The sequence below is a fragment of the Antechinus flavipes genome, chromosome 2 (assembly GCF_016432865.1).
Source record: "Antechinus flavipes isolate AdamAnt ecotype Samford, QLD, Australia chromosome 2, AdamAnt_v2, whole genome shotgun sequence".
NCBI lineage: Eukaryota > Metazoa > Chordata > Mammalia > Dasyuromorphia > Dasyuridae > Antechinus > Antechinus flavipes.
The window spans coordinates 188,969,199-188,990,781 of NC_067399.1; the positions used below are offsets into that span (position 1 = coordinate 188,969,199).

The following is a 21,583-nucleotide window of genomic DNA, read 5'->3' on the forward strand; positions in this document are numbered from 1 at the left end:
ATGCTAAAGGATTATCTGCTGAAAAGAAAATGACCACAGGAGGGCAATATTTTCAACAGACTTTAGCTTAGAGAAAAGTATACAAACAAGTTCATTTGAACAAGAGAAGGCAAAAGATGCCTGTAATGTGCTTTTTTGACATTTGATTTCTGCAATGACAGCGGGTGAAAGGAATCCCAGTAAGAAAGATGAACAAGTAAGTGAAATTACTTCCTTTAATAAGGCTTAAAGAATTTAAAACTATGGCAACAGAGAAGCCTCATAAATGAATGGATAGCTTAGGAAGAAAATGACTGAAACTTGAGAAGAAAATGAAGATTTTTAATTTGAAAACAGTAAGTATTAGGAGCCTAGGCTGACAAGTGACTTAGATAGCAAGAGGGGAACAGATGACAGATTAATAGGATACATAAGATGTACTATGTGTAGATCTGATGTAATTGATCTTAGTGAACAAGCACATTTTAGAGAAAATAATTCCCAGTCCAGATGCTCAGACCAACAATCCCATCATAGGCATAGCTATGAATGGAAACGCCTTGAGGTCAACCTTTATTTATCAAAAGAGGGCATAAATCTTGACCTACCTCTATATCAGGCATCATAAATTCCACATGTTAAGGACATTTAATTATATTTTAAGATTCTACTTTGTATAGTGGTACCTAGAGTCATGATCCCTCACAGATGGAATCAATTAATGAATAAAATAGTGATATCTTCTGGTAAACAACCCATCTACATTTTCCTGTCTGTACTCAATAGCCTACAGATAATAAAAATAGTTCATGTTTTTAGAGTATTATACAGTCTGCAAAGTGCTTTTCTCAATCTTTTGAGATAGCACAAATATTTCCCTCCCAATTTCAACTATAAGGAAGCAGAGAGACTATATTCTCCTATATATTCTGTGATTAAGGAAATCAAGGATTTAGCATTAAGGAAAAGCCTTGTAGCTCAACTCCAAGTCTTCTGAGCACAGTACTCAACCCTTCATACTATAAACAAATTGAAACAAGTATAGATTACTAAGTATAGTTTATAAGAGGCTTTAATGATAATTTAGAATCAGATTAGAATTTAGAATGAGAAAAGAACTTAGAGACATATAGTTCAACTCCTATTACTCCATATTTTACAAATGAGTAAACTGAGAGAGGTTAAGTTCCAATGTCATACAAATATTATGAAGTAAATATGAATTTTCTGATTCCAAATCTAATGTTCTGCCTACATTTAGTATCTGCTGTAAAACTATGGGAACCACTGTAATAATTTTTAATGCTTTTTGTATATACTAAAAAAAAAATCTCATTGAAGGTGTTTAAGAAGAGAAGAAATGAAAGAGGCTCAATTAAAAAAAATAGAAAGTGATATTCTAACAATGTAAAAGTTTTTGAAAGTCTTCAGAGATGTCAGTAGCAAGAAAACAATACTGGGCAGCTAAGTTTCAGGTACTTTTCAAGGAAAGAGCAAATATAAAGTAAACCTTAATATACAAACCTCAATCCCAATTTCGAATCCACCACCAAGTCCAGCTATTCCAATGGCAGAAGGGGCAGACCATTCTTAAAAGGGGTAAAGAAAGGGGAAAAAAATTAGATACAACTTTATTTCCAGTTTAACACTACTAACAACAATAATTTCAAGTAGTATCCATTTCATTTCATTTGCAGAACTTAGGAAGAAACAGGCCCACGAAAAGAAAATACTTATTTTACTGAGGATGAGGAGATGGTACTAACCAGTCCTTTAGACTGCAAAAGAACAAGAAATGCAGATGAAGAATGCATCAAGTTTCTGTGTAGATCTTGGAGGTTTCAGAATTACTAGAAATAATTCACATTAGCTTACTTATGCCTAGTACTTAACAATTTATTATTTTTTTAACCACATTCTTGTGAGGTTAGCAGGACAAGTATTATTCCCATTTTACAGAGGATGAAGTTAAGGTGTTTGAGATTAAATGACTCAGTCCTAGGCCAAAGGTCTAGTAAATATTAGAGCCAGGATTCAAAGGCTTTGAGTATAAAAATCTGGCTCTCCTTACTACACTGCACTAACTCCAAAACATTTGCCTTTAATCAGGCTTTCTGCATAATAGAAATATGAAAATGTCAGATTTTAGTTTTAAGAAAGCAAAATATGTTTACAGATTATATTCTTGGTATAAAGTATAGTTTAGATAACATCATATAGAAAAAGTTTATACATTTTTTAAGGAAGATAAATGCTTTGGAAATTTTTAGGGGTATTACAAGAAGTATCCTTCTTGTGAAAAGTTAAACATAATCATTTTGTTAACCAAGATAATTACATATTTGAGGATTCATGTTTTGGCATTTTTTATGCCAAGCACACGAGGAAGCCAGGTAGCACAGTGGAAATAGTATAACACAGGGAGATCTAATTTTGAAATAGATTACCTATGACTTTATAGGCAAGTCACTTAATCCACTCTGGCCTCAGTTTTCTTATTTATAAAACATGAGAATTGGACTAAATGATACCTAACACTTCCATCAACAATAAATATAGCATCCTATGGTAATGAGAAACACAGCTAATTTTTCTTTTAGTAAAGACAATATTTTCTGAAATGGTTAACAATTCTTTGATTTTTTGAACCCTCTTTTTCCTTGGCACTCTATGCCCTAGAGAGTAAGAAAATGCTCACAGACTTTCAGAACTGACAGATTTTTGTTATATTTTGTAATGAGAAAAACATGCCTGCTGTTAAACAAGTTTTTCTTTTCTTTCTTTTTTAATCCCCTTTTGTATTAGCAATAGTCCTGTTCAGGGACCTGCTCCTGTCCTGCAGGGGTACTATCAGGATACAAATGAAACTATCCAGCCTTAATCCTCATGACCCAATTGTAACTAATTCTGGACTAATTTCAAACAACCCCCTCGTGGCACAGTTGGGACAGCTGGGCTGCTGCTTAAATTGGGATGAAAGGAGGGGTTTTAGGTTTTCAAAATTAGGAGACAGGTCCCTCCTGGGATTCTTAAGAGAAACTCCAGAGTTCTTATTGCTCTTTAACCTTCCAATTTCAACCAGCCTGACAATTGTGGGTCAGCCAGAATGGGGCAGAAGGCCTTGGGAATGGATAACTCACAAATTTTCAAACAAATATTCTCAGTGTTATTTCACTGAATATTTTTCTTTGAGCAAATCTTTATTTTAGTTGTTTTCATTGCTGAAATTTCTACTGAAAAGACCTGTCTTTTGTTGAAACAAGATAATTCAGCAACAGACATGTTATCCCAGATCTTAATTAATTGATTTCTTTTTTTCATCGATTGTGAATATAACCTTGCTATAAGGTATCAAAAAGCCAAACAAAGAGGCAACTGCAGTTGTAAGTACTACTTCAGCTTCCTTTTCAAAGTTCTGTGGGATTTGAGATAATGAAATTTTCAATCACGTGGCTTGGAAGAGCTGACTGAAGTCAACCTCATACAATTCAAGGAATACACCATTCTTAACCATTCTGATTACTTAACATTGTGTAACTGCATGGATAGCAGATTTGGCACAAGTTTAAAAGAATGACCTCTCTTAATCTTTTTCTTTTTCTTTTTGCTGAGGCAATTGGGCTTAAGTGACTTGCCCAGCGTCACACAGCTAGAAAGTGTTGTGTCTGAGACCACATTTGAATTCAGGTCCTCCTGATTTCAGGGCTGGTACTCTATCCGCTCACCACCTAGTTGCCCCTCATTCTTTTGAAAGAGGACAAACATATATCTAAGTCCAGACTAAATGAGAAAACAACATACTTTGGAGGAGAGGACCTGAAAAGGAATCAGTGCCTCAACAATTCCCTAATTTCCAGCTTGCTTCTCTGAAAACTTTAGGGAATTTCCTCATAGGTAAGATCAAAAACTTTCTCTCAGGTAAGCTAAATTGAGTTGTAAATTTTATTCTGCTGGAAATGACATAAAATCATTTGTTCTGCTATACCCCAATTGATTATAAACTAAGAAATTAACTTTGTCAATAAAAAAAGATTACTGTTTTACATATCTATGTGTGTATGTATAGATATTTTTCCCTTTTTATTTCTTAGAGGTACAATTGTAATAGTGGTATTTTTGGGTCAAAGGGTATGCACTATTTATTGATTTTGGCAGCTTAGTTTTAAATTACAGAATTGCTATTAATCCATTAATTGGGTCTGTTTTCTCTCAACTCCTCTAATATATTATCTATTCTAATCTAATGAGTAAGCAACAACATTTCAGAGTTTCTATAATTGGTATTTTTCTAATTATTAGTCATTTGATGCATATTTTTCATAAACTTGTTGGTAGAGAATATGAAGAAGAAGAGGAGAAGAGGAGGAGGACAACAAAGAAGAAGAGAAGTAATGATAATAACTTCCATTTATTCACTATAATCTTGTAAGACATTTTCGAGGTATCATCGCAATTTCAATGTCATTTCATCCCTCATAAAAATCATCATATATGTTCTTTCTAGATTTTGGTCAAGATGGCTATTTGAAATGAAGGCAGCACCACATACTTATACAAATAAAACCCTGAAGTTTGCAGCAGACTGAATAATGACCAAAGAATCCAGTGACAATTAGTTACTCCTTGAATGTCAGAATTACACAAGATGTCATCCCAAAGCCCAAATATAACAGTAAAAGCCTAAAAATCCATAAATGAGCACAGATTGTCAGGGACACATGTTACTTAAAAGAATACTTGTTCCAGAGGAAGCAAAAGCAGAGGATTATTTCAGCAAAATTTCAGCTTATTCAGAAAGCCTTTGAATGATCAGAAAGCCTCAGTGTTTGGATCTTTGGAAGCCCATTGGAGTAACAATACAGCAGTGCAGCAGCTCAGACCAAGATACCTCTCTGTTCTGAAGTTTTGAGTAGGAAAAGATAAAAGTACTAGATTGGTGTGGGAAGGAGGAAGCAGATAGAATTTTCAATTTCTCTTAATTCGGGTACATGAGAGGAAAAATACACACAGAGGGAAAAAAAGGAGAAGTAGGCAACAGATAAGTCGTTCTTATCTGAAATGAAAAGTTGGGATGGAGTAAGATTGAAGACAAAGCTTTTTGGGTCAAACTACATGAAATTAAACAGGTAAAAATTAGAGATAGAACTGTAGAAGGAGGATAATACTGAGGGGATAGTCACAAGCAAAACAAATTTACTGATACCAAAGTGGGGTTTAAAAGAAATATAAAGAATGGCAAGAAAGTATAATCTAAGAGAATGCCTCAGATTGCCTCTTAGGGAATAATTGAAAAAAACTGTCATATGTGAGTGTAACAATGTTATTTTGTCACAAGAAATTATGAAAAAGATAATTTCAGAGAATTCTGGGTGTTATAAACTGATGAAGAGGCAAAATAAATAGAACCAGGAGAACAATTTAAATGAGGATACTACTACTAAAAAGAAAAACTTTAAAAGACATAAGAGCTCTTATTAATGTAATGCCAATTATGTCTCTAAAGGAGATATGTAATGGGGCCACATAATGAAGCATGTTACTCATCTCCAAAAAGAAAGGTGATGGGCAAAATGTATATGTAGAGACATACAATTTGAATATGGAAAAGAAAAACAAAAATAAATGAGTTTTTTACATAACTCAGTACCAGACCAACTTTTTGTATCAAATGCTAAAAAGAGGTAAAGTGAGATTGTCCTTTTTCCAAAAAGAAAAATCTCTTCTTCTTTTTTTTTTTTTTTTGGAAAGAGTATTATTGACAAGGAAATGAGATATCTAAACCTGTACTCAAAAACAAGATTAGACTTTACATGCCTGTAGCTTCTTACTGGGGTAAACAATGATTAGTCAGATTCCAATTGGGTGATGATAGAAAACTCTAAAAAGAAGGAAGAAGGTATATAGGTATGTTTCCTTCCTCTAAAAGTGCTAGAGTCTCTAAGTGTGTAATGGAACTCAGCTTTTTTTTTGCAAGCTTTATTCCTTAACTCAAGCATTATTCTCTTTGGAGAATAGTAAAGACTATTTTGAGTTTATGCTCTTTTATTCTTTCCTTTTTCTCACAAGACATGTTTAAGGACCAGGTACTAAATGTTAAGGACCTTGAGAAGTTCAGAAAGCAGAATATAACTTTAAAAAATGCTGGATTTGGAGTTAAATTACTTTTATAATATCCTTGTTTGGCTATTGCTACTCATTATGACCTTGGAAAAGTCAGTTACCCTCATAGATTTTATTTTTCTCAATTGTAAAATGATGGATTCAATATCCTTTCCAGTATTCAATCTGTGATCTTCCTCAATATGTGTAGTTTTCTATATTTTTTTTAACTCTTAATTTTTCACTTGATAGTATTTATTTTTTCCAAATACATGTAAAGATAGTTTTCAACATTCAATTTTGTAAGATTGTGAGTTTCTTCCTTCCTCCTTCTTCCATTACCTCTTCTCTCCCCAAGACAGCAAGCACTCTGATATATGTTATATATGTACAATCATTTTAAACATATCCTTATTAGTCATGTTGTGAAAGAAAACCAAAGCAAAAGGGAAAATGACAAGAGAAAACAACAAAAAATTAAAATGGCATGCTTTGATCCTCATTCAGTCTTTATAGTGCACGTGGATATGGATGGCATTTTCCATCCCAAGTCTATAGGAACTGTTTTAGATACACAGGATTGCTGAGAAAAGTTAAGCCTGTCATAGTTGATCATCACACAATCTTGTTTGCAATTTTCTATGTTCCATTGACTTTTCATCTTATATTCACATGTATGAAAATGCCTTGCTCTTCCATCAATCACCAACATCAAGAAAACAATTATGTTGGAGAGGAAATGTTAATGGGAAGAAATATTAATTAAGAATGACACATTCATAGCATTTCTCCTTCTAGAGATTTATGCAAACTATAACATTAAGGCTTTTTGCACTTAAAAATACAGTTGTAGCTTTTCACAATGACACAACTCAGCCTTAGCAAAAAGAAACCAAAATATCATAGTGCTGTATTCTTCAATAGAAATGGCAGAAAAATCTACAGATGGTTCCTTATTCTCAACTCTACTTCCAGATAAGAATTATTAGTTTTACTGTAATGCTGGAGAATAAGAATGTTCATCTGACATAAGAAATTCAAAATCTAAATTGTGTTTAAGTATTTTCACACTTAGAAGAATGACAACAGTTAAAACTTAAAGTAAGATTTATACATGGAATCTCTCCTTTTTCTATGGACTTTAATCCACAGAAAACATTATTTTCTTCTTGCTAGGTTTATTCACACCGAAAACTGAGGTGCCTTGAATAATCCAATTGGAGGTTATATAAGGAAACCTGTTATACTCCTATGAAATCTATCCAAGATAGAAATAGGAAAGAGAAGATCATGCTCTAATTCTCTAAGTAGGCAAATATCAACTTACTTCCATCTGGAAGGCGAGCCAGTACAATCCCACTGCCACCTCGAGCGGTAACCAGAAATCCAGCTTTTATCACTGAGAGGATGGCAAGACCTTTAGCCTTGGCAATTACATGGGCTACAAACATTTAAAGGGTAAGCAAATAAATCATTATCAATATATACTTTCCAATAAAAAGCACACAATCTAAAATTACAAATGGGATTGTCAACCCCAGCACACACATATTTAAACATTTGAATGACTACTTTTGGGGTTCTAATTAAGAATCTTAATGAAATGTATGTCATGAATTAAAGCTAAAATTAAAAAAAAAAAAAAAAACCAGATGGTCATGAAGAATATACTCCTACCTCTTTTTCCTCTGGCTATTTTTATATAGCTAAATTTAACATTATAAATGTTTTAGAATTCTGCATTTACCATGGAGAGTTGGATATTTTAGATCAGAGTTTTGCTGTGGAGATTTGAATCAAGGATTGATTGCTTTACTATATATGCCAATAGAATAAAGTTTTCAAGATCTCAATTAATTCAGAAATTAACTCCAAGCAGAAAATTCACACTAATCCTTCTACCTGCCCTCCCTCCCCCAAAGATTCTCACAGTATTAATGGAATTTTTCTAGGGGTCTCAGGGAATACAAGTGCTCAAGAAGACCAAACAAAGATAACACTAGGTTCAGATTTACAAACCTTTTAAGCAGAGTCAAACTACAAAAATTAGGAAATAGAATATAAATAGATTTGGGAATGATTACTTTACAAAACAATTTTAAATGTTATGAAAATTAGGAAAAAATAGGCTTTGTGTTTATAAAAGATTTTACAATATGATTCCTTTAAATAATTAACATTTATACTAGGTGATCAACCCTCACTTAAATTTTGTAATCCCTACAATGCCTAACACAGTACATTCATGAAGTAGGTAATAATAAATGCTTTTTGAATGAATGAAAATATAATGAAATTGAATGAAAAAAGTTGGCTCATATATATCTTTCTTAACATATTACATAGTCAAGTACATGGGAGTGTGTATATATATGTGTGTGTGTGTATGTGTGTGTATATAGTACAACATGTCTTTCTAAGTATATCACATAGTCAGGTACATGGGTGTCTTTGTGTGTGTGTATCATAACATAAATGTTCTGCAGCTTAAGAATGAGATAAAACATAAATTTCCTAAACAACAAGCCATACTTCTGTTTCATGAATCCTCCATATGCTTCTGGTCAAATCAAGTTCTACAAGTATTTAGATGGATGGGATCCATGGCTTGAATAACATGGAAAATTTAGGTCTGAACACATCAGGTAAAATCAACCAACTAGAAAACACATGATTAAGACAAGCTGCTGTTCAATATTCTTTTGAAAATATTTCATTATTGTATCCATCTGAGAATTTTTGTACCACTTTAGTAAAAAAGAAAAAAAAAATCAGCTTTTGAATAACAAAACATAATTGTTGCCAAAGAACAATGTGATAAGGATGTCTCCATGTAAAAGTGAGAGACAAGGGGAGAGGGGGGAGGGAAAGAAGGGGAGATAGAGAGAGAGAGCGGGGGAAAAAGAGAGAGAGAGGGGAAAGAGAAGGAGGGGAGGGAGAGAAAAAGGGAGAGGGAGAGTAGAGATCAGAGGAGAGAAAAAGAAAAGGAAGAAAGGGAAAAGAGAGGGAAAGAACAAATGAAAAGAAAAGAAATGAGAAGGGAGAGAAGAGGAGAAAAAAGAACATAGAAAAAGAAGAAAGGAGAAAATGGGAGAGGAAGGGAAGAAAGGGGAGGGAAAAGAAACTCCATAGTCCCTCTTGGATTACTTCAAAAGTCAATGATCAGTATTTCCAAATTATCAAAGAGATTTTCTAAATAACTCCCAAATTATTGGTATCAACTTCAGTAAAAATGATTAAATTGCTTCCCTTATTTATATATGTTCATTAATCTAACAGAATAAGTACAAAAAACAAATAACTCATTACACAGAATCACAAAGGTAAAAGCAAATTTGCAAAGGAAAATATGGAAATTACTAGAAGGACTTTATTTACTAACCAGGAATGATCTTATCAGGTCCATTTCTGGAAGTTATTTCTGTGAATTCTCTCAATATTTTGGCAGCTTTTTTTGCTTCTGATTTCAAGTTGGATGGTATAGGGTTATTCACTGAAAGGCAAAAAATAGATTTTAATTTATAAAAGACAACCAATAAAATCAAGCAAAAGATTTAATGGAAATTTTTTTTCTTTTGTATAAAATAAGATTTTGTATAATTTTCTAGAAGAAATGAGCAAAAGTATAAATGTTTTTCCAGTAATTGCTTAATTCCCAGCTTCACTTTTAATAAGCTGATGCCACTGAGACATAGCTATTGACAAGTTTTAAGCATGAACTTATCAGAGTACTGAATTATTATTACAAAATTACTAAACAAAATCATAATTCATGATTTGTTTAAAAGACTCAAAAACTAATAACTTTAGTCAAAAGTGGCTGACATATACAATCTAAATTTTTAAAAATAATATAGTAGGCACATAAATCAGGTGACTGATGGATTGTTTTACTTTCTATTATTATCCTCTCATTCTAGAATATCAGGATAGTTTTCTTTGATAATTCCTTGAAAAATAATGCCAGGCTCTTTTTTTGATCATGACTTTCAGGTAAACCAATAATTTTTAAATTGTCTCTCCTGGATCTATTTTCTAGGTTGGTCGTTTTTCTAATGAGATAGTTCACATTTTTCTAATTTTTTTCATTTTGGAGTTTTGCTTTATTGTATTTTGATTTCTCACAAAGTCATTAAGTTCCATTTGCTCAATTTTTTCCCTAGTTCTTTGGTAGTTTGATTATTTTATCACCAAATCTATAAATTAACAAATACTATAATCATTTGAATTACAATGGTATGTTCTACTCATACAATTATGATTTCCTTATTTTTTAAGTCCTTATTTTGGTAAAGAGTATTCTATTAAATCATTACTTCCAAAGTTTGATAATGAAATATTTATTTCCTTGATAGAGAGATAATGGAGTTTTCTGTTAACAGATTGCAATCTTATATATAGGTCAATATATTGATTTCTTTTGCTTGGTTATACATATTTGTTGTAAGGAAGTATGTCAACTTATATTATTATATTATATTATATCAATTAAGACAAATATACAGAAAAATAACAAAATATTTGATTACATAAGAATATATTTAAGTGTACAGAAGGGAACAATTAGAAATTTCTTACTATAGTTTCTTCTCAATTAGCAAAATTAATAAATGTCCTAAAGTGTTTTCAAGTTAACATTGTTTGGAGGTTGTAACTTTGTAAAATATAATCATTGGTTTCAGCTCAATGTAAATATGTGATAGACATTTAAATAATGTGACCATTTCAGAGAATTTATTATTCATACTAATGAGAATCTAGCTGAAACTTGTTCTATTTTATACACATATATTTCTTTTTTTTTAATTGTACATGTTATTCAAAGTTCTATCCTCTTTCTTCTTTCTCATTGTATATAGAAATGATTGTATTGTTATGATTAACTTCACAATGTAAATTTTTTTAAGTATTTAGAGGATGACAATGACAAGTTGCCCAAGATGAGAGTTATCATGTAGATTGTGATCTAAAACATCATAAAGAATACCCATGTTGATGAAATCTTAGATGCATGGAAATATAATGGTAAAATTAGAGGAATAGAGGCTTAACAGTCTTTTCTGGAAGTTCTATGATGCTATTTGAGTGACCATTTGATTTATGTACCTACTAAAAATGAGCAGACAAAAAAGTTTCTGACACTAGAAAGTTGTTGTGGCGACAAGCAATATCAAAACAGAATATGATAATCAAAGTTCCTACATCCAAAGCCTCCAAGAAAAATAAGAATTGGGCTCAGATCATGGAAGAGCTCAAAAGGGATTTTGGAAGTCAAGTTGAGAGATAGAGGACAAATTAAGAAAAGAATTGAGAGTAAGATAGGGTTAGGGTTAGGGTCAGGCAGTTAGATGGTTCAGTAAATAGATCAATGACTCCAGAACAGGAAGATCTGAGTTCAAATAAAGCCTCAGAAATTTACTAGCTGTGTAACTTTGGGCAAGTGACTTAGCTTTTCTACCTTAAACCACTGGAGAAAGAAATGACAAATCACTCTACTATCTTTGCTAAGAAAATTCCATAGACTGCCACAGAGTCAGAATTGCCTGAACAACAATTTTTTTAAGGTGCTCTTACATATTTCATTTGAAAGAATGGGGATATTATTCATCTAGAGTAGTCATATAACCTCTCCAGCAAAACTACTTTTGAGTTCTTGTCTGATGTTCTATCCATTGTACACAAAAGCATATTTAAGACAAACTTGTGAAACATACTAAGGTGCAAACATCCCAAGATACTGAGAGGATCTGATGTAGAAAAATCTTTTCATTTAAGTCAAATTACAAATTTATTGTCTCACAGAAGAAGTGCTAACTAAAATAATTCAAGACTAAACATGGTCACAGTTATATAGAAATTTGTAATCTCTCATTAGCAAAATTCAGGAATATATATATATATATATGTATGTATACATACATGAATTCCTACACATATATACATATAGCAATATCTAAATGTTGATATCAATCAGCTCGCTCTCTTTTACTCTCTGTCTCTCTCTCTCTATATATATAATATATATATATATATGCTTTTGACATTGGTAACATTTTTATTCTGGTGATCATAAATCTAAATCTTAAGATGTTTAATGGTTATAATGAATTTTACTTATGACCACAAGGCAGTGTGGTACAAATGTAAATAACACTAATATGGAGTCTGAAAACCTTGGTTCAAATGTTTTCTCCAATATTGCTACCTAGGTGGCCATAGGTTAGTAAGTTATATTCTCTGAGCCTCAGTCTTTTCATCTGTATAATCAACAGATTATGCTAGATAGCATCTGAGGTTTACTTTGATACTAATTTATCCTCATAATTTTATGATCTTCAAAATAACCTTTGGAAATAAATAATGCCAACAAATTTATTTTCTAGATGATGAAATTAAAGCCTGAAAAAAATGAAGTACATTGACCATAGTTGCACTTCTACCACATGGCAGAAGCAAGTAGAGTTTGAAACAAATATTCTTTGCACTTTACCATGCTACATATGCAATCATGAAGTATATAATTTAGGTTCATTATCATAATAGTTCAAAGAGGATTTAAGTGTCTGAGACCAGATTTGAATTCAACATTTCCTAGTTGTGTGTCCCTGGGCAAGTCACTTAACCCCAATTGCCTCAGCAAAAAAAAGAAAGAAAAAGAAAAAGAAAAGAAAGAAAGAAAGCTTGCTGTTACCAATAGGAAGAGTTACACATTACAACTTTCATTTATTTCCTTCCAATGTCAAATCTATTTCACAAAGTTTATAGTATGTGATAAGACATATTTTTAGGACCAAGGTGAGGTAAATAGAGCTAGGATAAGGAGAAGAAAGACATATGTAAATCAGGCCTGCTTGAATCAATTCATCAAGAAATTTTAGGGAAGGAAGGTGGTTTAAAAAAAATGTATGTATAGAAAAAGAATTTATTTTAAGAACATTTTAAACCTATATGTTATAAATTCATCTTTGGCCCTGTATTATTTGAATTGGCCCATGTAGTTGTCTTTTAGGTATCCTTTAAAGTTTTGGGACTTTTTTTTTTATTATGTCTCCTGATTAAACTTAATCCCTTAAACTAAGGGATCCAAACTCCATTTTTCTTAACAGAAATTTACCTGCACTTTTAAAATTGCTATTGTTTAATTAATCAGTTGTATTCAACTCTTCATGACTCAATTTGGGAGTTTCTTGGCCAAAATGCTAGAATGGCTCGCCATTTGCTTCTCTTGAGGCCCTTAATATGCTATCATTTTTTTTTAAATGAAATTATATTTTAAAACTTCTAGGGGATTTTGTGAATTTTTTAATGACAATGACTAAATTACAAATATTCTTCAAAACTATTTATTTTGTTCAATTTAGCTACTCTACACATCCTAATTTTATTTTTAAAAGACAATCAAAACAAAACAATTTTTCCCTTTAAAGGTACAACTATATTAAAACTTTATTTTTCTATACCTATCTCTTTATTAATGCTTAAATCCATTTCTCAGGATTTCATTAAATTACATTTCTCATTTCATCTTAAACCCTTTTATGTCTAAGTAGACCTAGTAGAGTAAGAAGCCCTAATGATGCCAAATATTTCATTGTCTTTTGAGGACCAAAAAAACCTCTTTTAGAATGAAGAAAGTGAGGCAGAAATTATCTGAAGTTAGCCAAGGTAGATGAATACTGATAAATAAACAGAAACCAAAAATTTTCCCTTTAAAAAAAGGGCACTAATTTATTCAATTGCATCTTTGCCAGTCTAAAAAACAAAAACAAGAAGAAAAAAAGAAGCCAGCAAAATTTCCAGCAGTAAATTTTTATAGTCAAATTAAAAAAAAGAAATAGAGGGGAAAAAAAGAGGTACATTTTGAGTCAGGGGACCTGGCCTCAAATACCATTTCTACCACTTAGAAGCTATGTAACTTTGAGCAAGTTACTCTCCTTGAGCTTCAGTTTCTTCATTTATGAAACTGACAGTTTTGGATTTCATAAGATGATCTCTAAGATCTTGTCTAGCTCAAAACTTTGGAAACTTGCATACTTAGGATTAATTACAGAAAAAAAGGGGATTGTTCTTTTGATTTTGAGTTTCTTATTCTCTTTTTATCTTGCCTTGTGTTACATAATTTTTAAATTTTCATATTTTGCTACTGGCCAAGTAAAAGTTTTAGTAAGAAGCAATGAGAAGATACTTTGTAACGTACAATCAATTCATTATTAATGTTGAAATTAGGGAATAAATACTCAGGCAAGAGGGCAAGTTTCATTTCTACTACAAATATTTCCACCTAACTGCTAGGGAGGAAAGAAGGCCAGAATTCATGGAAATTTCTAACACCTACCAAAAAGAGACTCTTATAGTAAATGGAATAAGTACTTAATTTGAAAGTCTATAAGGCTCATATTTTATTGTACATCTGCTGATGTACAAATACATCAAAAGTCCAAAATTTGCATTGACTAACATATTTTGTTTTATGAGTTTTAGATGAAATGAAAGTGGTATGACCTATATTTTCATAGACTGAGCAAGATATGCACGGTTTTTTTTTTTTTTTAAACAAAACTATGTGATTTAATTGTGGTCCTTGTTGTAGAAAAAAGATTTTAAAATGTACTTTTTGCCTCATTGCTTAGGTTAAAGACTAAAATTTTCTTGTAAAAAATGTTTTTAAGTTAACAAGCCTTTATTTTTTGCCATCCATTCCATCCATCATTGGAAAAAAGTCAAACAAAAGAAAAAAGACCCCTTGTATATATATCCATCTATATTTATATATCCACCAATTTGAAAATGACTGAAGAAATTGTGATATGACTAGAGTTTTTTCATGTTGGATGCAAGGGAGTGTTTTACAATCCCAATCCAAATTAATGTTATGATCAAGATACTCTACATCCTGATGCCTTTCTCAGGTAAGAATGCCTACTTAACCAGGTTTGTTTTCTTTTTAAATTATTCATCTACATTTAATTAATCAATCAAAAACTAAACAACTGTTTCTAAAATTTGGATTAAATCTGATGAAATGAATTGGGATTGGCTGAAAGAATCAGACATGCATCTGTGTTCTTTCTAAAAAAGAAAGTTCTAGCAAAATTACTATTCCATAAAGTGATTTGCAAATTAAATTTCCATAGTGTTTTGAATAGATACTTCAAACCTATGCACCATACCCCAACCCTGCATCATGACTGTTCCATAAGGTTACAAGGGATTGAGGAAGAGGATGACCTCAGAGTATCAATTTCTCCTTTCCCCTTTCCTTCTTCATTAACACTGGCTTAGTAACAAACAGCACATCTATAATATAGGAACGGAGAGAAGATAAACTAAATATACAAAGAGAAGTACAACTTCAGGGTTCTGCAAGGGTTTCAACTTTGTGTACCAGCACAGAACTACATATAACTCAAGGATTACTCAGGAAATGGAGAAAAAAAATTTCATCTAAGTAGAGTTATCCCTATATTATGTCTGCTCTCAAAGACTGAATCAACTTTCCTTTGGACTTCATATGTTCTTATGAGAGAATATACCTAAGTCTTTTTGAAGAAAATTTTTGTACCAATTATTCTTATTTTACTTTCTTACTAAATAAACATTTCCAAAAATTAATTAACTATGACTGGTTAATTGTTATCAATTTATAGTTATTATTATAATATGTAAGTAGGGAATCAGGAACTATAGTACTAGAAAATATACCAAGACCTTCAGGATGACCCCTACCGACTGAAGTGGGTAGTAATCAGCTACACTGTGGAGTTGAGAGAAGTTTGAAAGTAGCTCGGGAGGATATGTTTCCAATTTTGTATAACTGTCTTTGGAAGTGACACTCTCCTTCCCCTCCCCCCAAAAGTGAAAGGAACAGTTCTTAAGAGGAGGATATCAAGGGTATGGCATTTTGTATATGATGGAGTTACTGTTTCTTTTTTGGTTACAAGGAAAGACTTCTGTGGGGATAAGGTATATTTGGAAATGACAGTGGCACAACAGAATTCAACAAGAAATTGGTTAAAAAGTATAACTCCCTTTTTTAATGTTCTTCTATAGAAGAGCTCAAAGGTTTTTCAGATGACATATAGGTCTTAATGCCCATTAAAATATACAAAACTGTCATTTTATTTAAAATTATATGGAGGACTACATTAGTCAGACAAAAGATTTTTCTACTTTTCAAAGCTATTTAACTACAGATGTATTATACTTAGAGAGGAAGCAAATTCCACATTTGAGAGCCCCCCACTGCAAACATCCTGCTGTAGCTAAGGTCATAGCCTCTTTCATAAACAAGGATGGAGGAAAAAAAACAAAAATACAAAAAAAATTCCATTTGGAAATTCAGATCCACACTTAGATACTTGTAGATCATAAAGCATGAAGCTAAAGGCTAAGTACATTTATCTGCTTAACTTAGAAAGACAACCTTAGATAACCTCTGAGGTCTTTTACAACTTTTTATCTATGATATAAAAAATTCTCCTATCTACTACTCTGACACAATGCTCTTGGGCTATTACATAATTGTTCGACTTACCAGATTAGTATTATGTTAAGTACGTATGTCAAGCCTTCCAGTAAATACAATTTAAAAAAAAAAAAATCCAATTCTTAAAAATATTTCAGGCAACTCAATGACTGGATTACACTTCTGGTTAAATCATATCTATATCTATCTATCTATTTATCTGCCTATCTATGTCTCTATCTATCTAGTGATATATGATATGTTTTTTTTTTCTAAATAGAGAAAGCCTTTAATGTGGTTCTAATACTTGTCCCCAGTTGTTAGATGCTAATAAGATTATCCCATATTTATTTTACTCTACACCAAAAATTATATGTTAGGTGGATATAGTGAAGTCAGTAATAATCTTGCTATTGTAATCTATTATGATCCCTTCAGAAAAATATGGGAGATTTCAATGAAACTGCATATATTTGAAGACATGAACAGCATCTTTACATAGAAATTTTCTAAGAATCTTCATGTCAAAGATCAAGCAAATGATCCATAAATATTTGGTTTCTTTTTTAATGGGGAGGATAATTGCCAAACCTCAAACTGAGTAACATGAACTTGTAAAGTATTCCTCGGAAGGCCCCTATCAAGCATACAGAGTAGAAAAATGTACTTTTAAAACCTCAAGACTTTATCAGTGAATACAATGAAATGACTTGAATTCTGTCTCCAGATTAGCTCAATGAACTGTGCTATTTTTAATGTTTTGATAACTATATATCAAAATTCGGCAGTTAGGTGGTACAGTAGATAGAGTACCAGATCTGGAGCCAGGAAGACTCCTAGCAGTTCCTGAATTCAATCTGGCCTCAGACTCTTACGATTTGTATGATCCTGAACAAGTAACTTAATTCTGTTTGCCTCAGTCCTCACTTATAAAATGAGCTTGAGAAGGAAATGATTTTAACCATTACTTTAGATTAAAATCATTCACTCACTTTGAGAAATTAATTTTTAAAACATGTCTATGATTAAAGTTGGCTCATTGATTTTTAGAACAATTCTAATCTCCAATGTATGCTTGGTCTTTTTCCTTTGAATAATTTGTATCTGGTTAAATGTCAATGTGAGATAACAGAGAAAACTGGGAAAGATTTCCATAACACTAGGATATAAAAGGAAGAACAACAGACTGGAAGTCCAGAGACCAGGTTTCTCATTAAGGATCTAGCCAACTGTTAGAACTCAAGTAAACTATTTAGTGTCCCCTCTCCCAAACTATCTTTTATTTATCTATTTTATAAACATATGTATTTAATAAGTTTATATTTATGCTGTATTTTATGTGCAATTGTTCTCCCTTCTCATTTTAATATAAATTCACTGTTAAGTTGGGATTGTTTTATCCTTTGTAGTTACAGTGTCTGGCATGTAACAGATATTTAATAAATATTTGTTGACTGATAGATTTATTCTTTTGAACCACCATTTCTTAACTGTAAAATGGGAATGGTTTGTTCCTGAAGGTTGTCATGAGATTCAAATGAGATTATAAATGTACAAACACATAGAAAAATATAAAAGAAGATTACAAACACATAGGAGAATATAAAAGAGAGGAAATAATATGATTATATACAGTCTTCATATTAGCCTGTTGAATTGGTTGGTATATTGATGTAGTAACTTGTTTTGTCTGGAAAGAGACATCACAATGTCATTTAAATTTGTTATTGAATAAACCAAAGTCATATAGAATCTTTTCTTTTTTAAAGCAAGTATATGTGATTGATACTTTTCCCATCAATACTGTGAATTACACCATACTTATTAATAGATCAAGTGGCCAGATGTTTTATGACACTTATGGAGATTATATCTCTATAATCTCTAAAGAATTAAAAAATGAATACAATTTAGGGCAATTGAAAAGCTCATGAAACCGTTTGCAACATGTAACAAATAAGGAATTATAAAGAAAAGCTGAGACTAAGAATGTAGCAAAAGACATGTAGGATTAATAATGATGAGATTGGCATGTATTGACAGTGAGGGGATAACTGATATGTCTGTAGTTCATGTGCTCCATTCATATCTTGAAATGTGAAGGGAAAGCAAGAGTGGCTACAAGCAGGTTGGATGGATACAAATAATGGAAGATCATAACAAAGAGTGTCTTGGAATGAATGGATATAGATGCACTGTGAGCTGCATCACTGCATTCATAGATCCATTTGAGTATTTGGGTTGACTTTTATAATAAATAAACATGAAAATAGGTATCCCACGCTACAGACTTTTAATTTACTTTTTTTTTTCTTAAGTAGTATGGGTAAGGAGAAAAAATAATCACTTTCTGTATTAGGAAAGGTATTGCTATAGCACATAATTGTATTCTTTGGTGAAATAGCCCAATTTGGAGCAATTATCTTGTGCTAAGGATAAGAAGAAATGTGTTTTTTCTTCATTTAATTTATTCATACTAACTGCAGTAAATGTAGCATGTGGGATTCACTCTGAGATTCAATAGGAACTGAAATCATCCAACTGTTTTTGCAAAGTCTTCCCCCACCAGAACACATTCTGTTAGAAGCCATCCCTTCACATTCATCTGAGCAATTTTTTGAGCTGTTAGAGCTGAGTAACAACTAAATGATGTAGTCAGTGCTTGAAAAAGCTGTTTTCTTTCTTTTTTTGAGTTTAGCACAGGAGCACAAAAATATAGATTTCAAGGGATGCTAAATGGAAATAGCTTGGGGAAAATTAATCTTAGAAATAAAAAGCACATTGCATGTTTACGTAGTTTGTACTTAAGTAAGAGCAGCTGCATGATATGACTGGATTTCATATTTATTTATATCATGTACTGAAGTCATTGGGGGAAAAAAATCAAAAATATTTCAAAATGCTGTGGAAAGTACAAAGGTAGTTAAATAATAAAATATGCAGAGAGAGACTTGAGAAAAGGGGGATTTTACTTCAAAAATTATTTCTAAATGATGTATTTAATCATCTACGCTATATTTTCCATAGAAGAATTATCTAAAGAAGGTCCAATGAGGAATATGCTAGGACTTGTACTTTCCATTGACTTGAATATATGAAATATTCTATGTCTGCTTTCAATTGATAATGTGGTGTCTTGGTTAACACTCGGGTTATGAATAACTGAAGAAATATTGGTACTGTGGAGTGGAAAAAGTCTTCTATTTGGCTGAGGAGTAGAGAGTACTTATAATTTAGAAGCTGAGCAAGAATTGAATGTGAATACAAATTTTAGGATGGATTATCTTACTTGCTTCTGAGAGAATTTGGTATAGTCTGCATCAAGAAAAAAACAAGGCCAGGGCTTACTAATGAGAAACCCTTCTGCCCCATGTTTTCTCTAGATATATATCTCACTTGGAAATCTAAGCTCATTAACTCCAATGATCTTGTGTGTACAAGAAAAGTATTCATCCCTTGGTTTGGGGGGATAGTTTTGTACCTCATATCCTTTCTACTCTTTCTAAGTAAATACCCTTTCTATTAAAACAAAACAAACTAAATACCCTGGATGTAAAATGGCCAATCAACATTGGGAAATACATTGAATAGGGACTTCTGAGTCCCTCAAGAATACCTCAGTATAGACTCCTAAAATGAGAAGTAAATTTCCTTCTGATATCTAGCCTACCCATGTGAGTGGGAATTGTGGCTCCGTGCTACTGAAGTGCTATTGAGTAGTTTCTATCCTGTCCAACTATTTGTGCCTTTATTTGTGTGTGTTTTTTTTTCTTTTTTTGACAAAGATAATAGTGGTTTGTAATTTCCTTCTCTAGCTCATTTTATAGATGAAGAAACTGAGGCAAACAAATTAAATGACTTTCCTGGGTTACACAGCTAGTAAATATCTGAAATCAGATTTGAATTCAGGAAAATGAGTCTTCCTGACTGTAGGCCTAGCATTATATTATGCTACCTAGCTACTCTACTGAAGTAGTACATATATATTTTATGTACTGTACTACTGATATATAAAAATTAGTATCTCAACCTACTCATGCATTTTCATCCCATTTCATGGGAAGCTAAGTTTATTTCCTCATAGTTTCAGCAAAATTAGCTGTGTCAAAAAGGCACAATAATTAATTGTCTCTTTACAAGAAATAGAATATTGTAGAAGAAATGAAATTGAACCTAGAATGAAATACCTGGGTTAGAATAAACTGGGAAAACATTTTTACAATCAAAGGTTCTGATAAAGGCCTCATTTCCAAAATATATAGAGAATTGACTCTAATCTATAAGAAATCAAACCATTCTCCAATTGATAAATGGTCAAAGGATATGAACAGACAATTCTCAGACGAAGAAATTGAAACTATTTATAGACATATGAAAATATGCTCCAAATCATTATTAATCAGAGAAATGCAAATTAAGACAACTCTGAGATACCACTACACACCCGTCAGATTGGCTAGAATGACAGGGAAAGATAATGGGGAATGTTGGAGGGGATGTGGGAAAACAGGGACACTGATACATTGTTGGTGGAATTGTGAACACATCCAGCCATTCTGGAGAGCAATTTGGAACTATGTTCAAAAAGTTATCAAACTGTGCATACCCTTTGATCCAGCAGTGTTTCTACTGGGCTTATACCCCAAAGAGATACTAAAGAAAGGAAAGGGACCTGTATGTGCCAAAATGTTTGTGGCAGCCCTGTTTGTAGTGGCTAGAAGCTGGAAAATGAAAGGATGTCCATCAATTGGAGAATGGTTGAGTAAATTGTGGTATATGAATGTTATGGAATATTATTGTTCTGTAAGGAATGACCAGCAAGATGAATACAGAGAGGACTGGCGAGACTTACATGAACTGATGCTAAGTGAAATGAGCAGAACCAGGAGATCATTATATACCTCAACAACGATACTGTTTGAGGATGTATTCTGATGGAAGTGGATCTCTTCGATAAAGAGAGCCTTAATTGATCAAAGATGGACAGAAGCAGCTACACCCAGAGAAAGAACACTGGGAAATGAATATAAACTGCTTGCA

General features: G+C 32.1%; 1 protein-coding gene across 1 annotated transcript in view; it reads right to left on the reverse strand.

Moving 5' to 3' along the window:
* The window catches only part of SH3YL1 (SH3 and SYLF domain containing 1), a 47,419-nt gene that overhangs the window by 21,531 nt on the left and 4,305 nt on the right, over positions 1-21,583 (reverse strand). The window contains exons 2-4 of the mRNA XM_051976025.1: positions 9,461-9,571; positions 7,406-7,519; positions 1,504-1,568 (exon numbers count right to left, since the gene is read on the reverse strand). Of these exons, the coding sequence (XP_051831985.1) occupies positions 1,504-1,568; positions 7,406-7,519; positions 9,461-9,571 (290 nt within the window). The remainder of the gene's footprint in view (positions 1-1,503; positions 1,569-7,405; positions 7,520-9,460; positions 9,572-21,583) is intronic.